This window comes from Palaemon carinicauda, chromosome 11, assembly GCF_036898095.1.
Source record: "Palaemon carinicauda isolate YSFRI2023 chromosome 11, ASM3689809v2, whole genome shotgun sequence".
NCBI classification, from domain to species: Eukaryota; Metazoa; Arthropoda; class Malacostraca; order Decapoda; family Palaemonidae; genus Palaemon; species Palaemon carinicauda.
This window is the reverse complement of record NC_090735.1, coordinates 100,704,071-100,711,570: the sequence shown is the minus strand read 5'-3', so window position 1 is coordinate 100,711,570 and position 7,500 is coordinate 100,704,071. Positions and strand designations below refer to the sequence as shown.

At 34.8% G+C, this 7,500-nt stretch overlaps 1 protein-coding gene across 1 annotated transcript in view; it reads left to right on the top strand.

The window, feature by feature from the left end:
* The first annotated feature begins 6,791 nt into the window (after positions 1-6,791).
* The window catches only part of LOC137649408 (uncharacterized), a 1,265-nt gene continuing 556 nt past the window's right edge, over positions 6,792-7,500 (top strand). The window contains exon 1 of the mRNA XM_068382397.1: positions 6,792-7,372. Coding sequence (XP_068238498.1) covers positions 6,792-7,372 — 581 coding nt within the window. The remainder of the gene's footprint in view (positions 7,373-7,500) is intronic.

The window sequence follows — 7,500 nt, the reverse complement described above, 5'->3', positions numbered from 1 at the left end:
TTGATACTTCCTAATTCTAGACAAATGCTAAATAATATCTTCCTTTTTTATTCTTTTCTAGATGGGAAATGTTTTATGTAATGACCTGTCTCATATAGCATTGGGCTTAAATACCACTGGTTTACTGTTTGTCTCATGTTAGGAATATACTACGTCTGTAAGATAGTCTTCATATTTATTCAGACTCTTTAGATCTTATCGTTAAAATCATTTATCTTTTTCATATTCAGACTTGATTCAATATGTGATGAATTTGATTTATAAGATATGGAATTGAATTTATGAATAAAGATTCTGTAGACAGGATCTGGAGTCTGGGAGACCCTTCATCACCCGGAACTACCAAAAGGAAACCCTGCAGTCATACTATGACGTTAAGGTTAAAGGGTAGACATCAAGAGGGAAGAAATGAACCCGGAAAGGAGGTACAGTATAGACTGGGCGATGAGTACGTGCTTTAAGATATATATGAGATTTCATGGCTGAACTTTTACATTTCCTAGGTATTGAGATGAAATTCGATGGAGGCTATGAGGAAAATGTTGAAAATTTTTCTATAATTATTTAAAGTTGCGGCCTTCCACAGGAACGAATAAAGTAAGTATATTTTGGTAAATATCATTAATAATATTTTGTCAGTTGGAGAGGATATTCTTATACTGATACAATTTTTTTTTTTTTTTTTTTTTGAATAAGGGGATACCTTTACGTGACGAAAGTGTCTGTGAATAATATTTAGTTTTGACCGGCAAAGTTGTACTAGTCAGGGCCATCCATACTAGGTTGGTTTGGTTTGAGCAATCAAACAGAAGTATACTCCCATCACCAATCCCCAGACACGAATTACCATGTATTGCAGTGGATTTTGAACGCCTACACTTGTCGCTGTTGTTATTGTTGTTACTGTTGTTGTTATACACACACACTCACCCACCCACACCTCACTCTGTCTTAGTTGGAAAAGCCGGATGCTATAAGCCCAAGGGATCCAACAAGGAAAAATAGCTACGTGAGGAATGGAAATCCATAAATAACTAAACTGCAAGCGAAACAATAAATAATTAAAATAAAATATTTCAAGAACAATAACAACATTTACATAGATGTTTCAAATATAAACAGGCAAAACATTAAAAAAAAGAGGAAAAGAAATAAGACAATGTTGTGCCCAAGAGTACCCTCAAACAAGATAACTCTACCCCAAAGACAGTGGAAGACCATGGTACAGACGCTATGGCACTCCCCAACACTGGAGAACAATGTATACATATCTATATATATATATATATATATATATATATATATATATATATATATATATATATATATATATATATATATATATACTTCGATCAAAGTATATTAAGGCAGTTTAAGCGTGTGTATCATGTATTTGCTGCGATGTATGTATAGTTATTTACATTTAGTGTTCCTTGGGTGTAAGAGAGTATAGGAGGTTCTCAGCTTTAGAAATACTGAAAATACCAATGTTCCGCAGCACTCATCGGCAAAACGTAGTCTTCCACGTAGATGACTAGTCCAGAATTATTTCTTATGATATAGAAAATACATGGAATTACAAAGGTGTCCTCCAACTGGTTTTAGTACGCAACGAGTAATTGTGATTTAACAACAAAAGCCATTTTATATACCTTTCAAAGTAAAGTAAAAAACAAAACATGTTACCTTACAATCAGAATATAAAAGGATACAGATAAAGTGCAGCTAGGAGCAAATTGCTTTGCAAAGACCCTTTTCTACCTACATTACATAACGTGAGGTGCACTGACGACACGATCTCCCTTTGAGGGTTATGGATTTTGTACACATTGCTTGGAGGTGAGGTATGGGTTGTATTTCAGCGCAGAGGTATAAATTTTGGAAACACCCTCGAGGTTTCCTATGAAGCAAAAGTTGGGAGGTTAAATAGCAAAACTTAAGAAAAGAAGCACAAACGCTGGTAAAGTTAAGGGTAAAAAGTTGCGGCTAGGGACTGAAGTGACGCTGTAAAGAGCCAGTAGATTTCAATATTTGTTGATAGCACTTATATAGAAATTAATGTTATCATCAACATCATCGTCTTCAATACCAGAGTCACTATCACCGCTATCTTATCAACGACTATGAATGATGTACTTCATAGAAATTGGTCGTCGAAGATCATTATTTATTTATGCATTTATACCCCATGTATCTATTACTTTTTATCTATGTTTGTAATTCATCCGGTATTTCAATCCAATATTTCTTTGAGTTTTCACCCATTCCTCGACCAATCATCCATTTTCCATTCTGTTTTCATGTATGCCTTTTATCTTTCAGCTGAATCACAACTGCAGTTTAATCCCGTATCAAGGAGTATTGACTAAAATAATTACAACCCTTTAACATCATTCTTTCTTATAGTAATTTTCAACAACCGAAACCAGACCACAATCCAAGAAGTAGTTAGTACGGCCTTTCTTGAGACATCCACTGGGCAATGCCGTAGTCTCTGTACCATGATCTTCTACTGTGTTGGCTTAGAGTTTTCTTGCTTGAGAGTGCATTCAGGCATAATGTTCCATTTGTTTCCTTATTTCTTTCCCTCACTAGGCTATTTTCCCTTATGGAGCCCTTGGGCTTGTAACATCCTGTTTTTCCACCAAGGGCTCTAGCTTAGCCAGTAATAATGATAACAATAATGAAATGTTGATAATCGTGATCCTCCCATGATGGAAAATAGCTATTCTTCTTCCTGTTTCCCATGACACTGATTGCACTTGATTTTTACTTCGATAATTGCTTGGCTGATGAAATTAGAGACTAAGCGAAGGGGAAATTGATATCGTTTGAAGTGAAGTTGCAAAACAGAAGAGATTATCATGTCATTTTACAAGAGGATGAAAGATAAACTGTTTGGAAAAAAAGACGGGGTACGTTTAAAACCTCATGGTAAATCTGAATATTTTCCTTAGGAAAGAAAAGTATAGCGGTAAATAAACTGATTTTAGAGAAAGCGGCAATACACACAGAAATCTTAGAAAAGAAAAGACTTGCGTGGAAAGATGGTGTTTGAATAGACTATAATCAATTTCACTACAAAATACATTTGTCATTTTCTGCAGATGCGACGTTCCTAATCTTTCAAGTCATTCATAAAAATATATCTATGTATCGACTGATTTACTGTCTAGAGGTATTTTTAATGAAGAGTAAATAATTTTGCACTCAGGCCAATAACAATATCTTTAATGGATTGATAGTTTTTTTTCTAATCTGCCGTCAACCCTAGCTGAAACTCTCAATGGAGATTATCTTAATTTTCTCATTAGAAATATCAAGTATATAAATTCATTGTATACAGATTGTAAAAAAACCTTGCAATGAGTTCTTTACAACTAAAATTTCACCCACTGAAGCCAATATTCCATCACCTTTAGTGAAGAACATCATCCCTTTAGACATCAGCGATAGGAAATAAAATAAAATTACCATCAACTTCAGTAAAAAAAAAGTCCATAATCAGTTTACTAAACCTAATCTACATAAGATCCTCTCAAAACAAGTATTCGTTTACATCATCATAAAAAAAAACCACTCTTGAATAAAGCATATATTTCATATTATTACGCCATCTCTTGTAAGACGGGGATCTTACAGAAAACTCTACCACACGAACCTTATTTGTATTCAGTTTCACAGAGACATTTGTGTTTTATTCTGAGTTTTGAGGGTACAGTTTTATTACAGCGTTATTGGTTTGAGAAATCACGAGATTTGAAATAGAAAAAATCGGAAGCCTTTACAGTGTTCAACCACAATTCCTGTCACACGCACCTCAGAGATATCATTTTTCAGAGCATTTATAGCCACTAAACGAATCCTCGTATTACCATATAGGTCCCTTTATGGCAGTTTCTGGCGAAGTAGGGAAGGGCCGCTTGGCCTTTATGTTTGAAAAGAAAAGATCTTTTTTCTTATTTAGGAATGCAAAAGTAATCAAAACTCTCATTGATATCTTAAAACCTTCCAGCTGTTCAGCAATAGCTACTCCCTGTCACACCCGAAACCTGTTGGTTGAGAATCCGAAATTAACCGAAATCATCCTTTCACTTTATCTTTTGATAGTATCTACCATTTGGCTGCTATGTTATTTTGAAGAATAAAAATGAAAGAATAAAGAAAAACTTAAATCTTAACGAATACACTTTGGCTTCTTAAAATAGTTTCAAAATTAGCTATAAAACAATCAAATTTTCTTATATTCCAATACATAGGATTTTCCATGACCCTTCACCTATTTTCTCTCAACTATCATTTCAACGAAGTGTAATTATTTCAATCCTTATTAAGAAAGAGCCTGCTCATTTTACCGTGCTACAAGTTAATGATATTAAACTTTCACGATTTCATTCTTGGATCAAATTAACTATTAAACTTGTATATATTGAGGAATATTTAGATAATGTTAGTTTCTCATTCTTTTTCTTGATATGTGAAAGAGCAGTTTTAACAATAAATCAACTTCATGGATATATCGTCCAAAATTCTGTTTAATAGCCATGAATTACAAAACATAATTCTGAAATTCACCAACTGCTGATATATAGGTCATAACTATAATTATGGATAATATTTGGAGAATTTGATATTTCATAGTATTCTAATCACTAAAATACTATTATTTCGAAGACATGTCGTAAGCTTATCACTTATTAGAACGCAGAAGTTATCTTGTTTCTCTCCCGAAAGATTCATCTGTAATTTGCGTTTCATAATAAAAGTAAATTCTAAGACTGTTGATATAGAAGCCTGAAGGTGAACAAGGAATCGCTTCAGTAATTGTAGAATCTTCATTGATGAGTCAAGTAATATTTTTATGAAGTTGAGGTTTATTTACATATCAATCTATATATCTGTATATCGATCTATCATATATATATATATATATATATATATATATATATATATATATATATATATATATATATATATATATATATATATATATATATATATATATATATATATATATATATATATATATATATATATATGTATATATATATATATATTGCTGATTCTTCTCTCTTCCTTTTACCTACTTTAGCACTGAAATTTAGTATCATGTTTTTTCGAAGATATCTCCAGATCTTCATAAAAAAATTTATTTCTTCCCCTCTTTAGGATATTGCTTGTACATACGTTTGTATTATGTTTCTATTATTCTTTAGTTTGATAAACAATCTGTCACTTTCTACTTTGAAGTATATTCATTACTTTATTAATTAAAGTAATTTCATAAACATTTGAAATGGTTCATGATTTAATTTGGTGTTCTTTAGTTTATGCATTTTGTTTCTAGTTTTCCTCACTTTTGTCAGGAACAGTTTAGTGTGTTTTGATGATCCTTGGGAGACAAAAAGAGTGACGTCATATCACAGACTTTTTCCAATGGTGTGGTTTGAGATGGTCCTTAAGTGGAAGACAGACGTCCTCTGGATTAACTGCCATTTCCTTCGGTAACTTTGTTACCTCCGCGGAGATACATCTGAATATCTTCGATCTTCAAACACCTTTAATGTACTGGATTACCGTAATTCTTGCGACAAGGAATAACTTTACACCTGAACTTGGATACTATGCCTAAGCAACACCTGACCTCGAAAGTTTACCTCGCCCTAATATCGTGAAGTCCCACCCTGGGAATCAAGATTAAAGAAATCTGTGACTGATTAAGTGACCAAAGTCGGACCTTTAGAGATTTTCAGTCATGTAATTTTGTGTGCTGTTATAGCTTATTACAGAAGTTTTTTTTATCTATTCCGTGTTTGTATTGTCTTTTTGTTATGATTCAAAAATCTATAATTGTATGTCTTGTTCTTTCGTTAATATTTATTTCATTATCATGACTGATATCCTATCTATTGTTAATATATTCTTTATATATGAATTGTGTATATGTTTACTCGTCTTTTGAACAATCAACCCCATGACATTTGGTGCCCAGACTCAGGAAGTTCTCATTGTTTGTTCTTGTTGACGAGTAATAGGTGTTATATAATGTCTTGAATACGAACTTTTGAAAAACCTAATGGAGGTGGGGGTAAAGTTGGAGAGTGAAGGTGAGGACGTTCATAATTTTGTGTCAAAGGAGCTAGAAAATCGGCGGGAAGAAAACCATCTTGAACGTCTTGCGAAAAGGGAATAAGCTGAACGTCTTGAGCAAAGGGAGCAAGCTGAACGTTTTGCAAAAAGGGAACAAGCTGAACGTCTTGCGAAAAGGGAACAAGCTAAACGTCTTGCAAAAAGGGAAGAAGCTGAACGTCTTGCAAAAAAGGAAGAAGCTGAACGTCTTGCGAAAAATGAAAGAAGCTGAACGTCTTGCGAAAAAGCAAGAAGCGGAAGGTCTTGCGAAAAAGCAAGAAGCTGAACGATTGTGAAAAGGGAACAAGCTGAACGTCTTGCGCAAAGGGAACAAGCTGAACGTCTTGCAAAAAGGGAACAAGCTGAACTTCTTGCGAAAAGGGAACAAGCTGAATGTATTGCGTAAAGGGAACAAGCTGAGCGCATTGCTCATAGGGAACAAGCAGAACGTCTTGCGAAAAGGGAACAAGCTGTACGTCTTGCAAAAAGGGAATAAGCTGAATGTCTTACGAAAAGGGAACAAGCAGAACGTCTTGCAAAAAAGGAACAAGCTGAATGTCTTCCTGAATGGGAAGAAGCTAAATGTCTTGCAAAAAAGGAAGAAGCTGAACGTCTTGTGAAAAGGGAACAAGCTGAACGTCTTGTGAAAAGGAAGAAGCTGAATGTCTTGTGAAAAGGAAGAAGCTGAATGTCTTGCGAAAAAGGCAGAAGCTGAATGTCTTGCGAAAAGGGAAGAAGTTGAACCTCTTGCAAAAAGGGAAGAAACTGAACCTCTTGCAAAAAAGGAAGAAGCTGAACTTCTTGAGAAAAGGGAAGAAGCTGAATGTCTTGGGAAAAGGGAAGAAGCTGAATGTCTTGCGAAAAAGGCAGAAGCTGAATGTCTTGCGGAAAGGGAGGAAGCTGAACGTCTTGCGAAAAGGGAAGAAACTGAACCTCTAGCAATAAAGGAAGAAGCTGAACATATTGCGAAAAGGGAAGAAGCTGAAGGTCTTAGGAAAAGGGAAGAAGCTGAACATCTTGCGAAAAGGGAAGAAGCTGAACGTCTTGCGGAAAGGGAAGAAGCTGAACGTCTTGCGGAGAGGGAGGAAGCTAAACATCTTGCGGAAAGGGAAGAAGCGGAATGTCTTGCGACAAAGGAAGAAGCTGAACGTCTTGCAAAAAAGGAAGAAGCTGATTGGATTGCGAAAAAGGCAGAAGCTGAATGTCTTGCAAAAAGGGAAGAAGCTGAACCTCTTGCAAAAAAGTAAGAAGCTGAACGTCTTGCGAAAAGGGAAGAAGCTGAACGTCTTGCGAAAAGGGAAGAAGCTGAATGTCTTGCGAAAAGGGAAGAAGTTGAACGTCTTGCGAAAAGAGAAGAAGCTGAACGTCTTG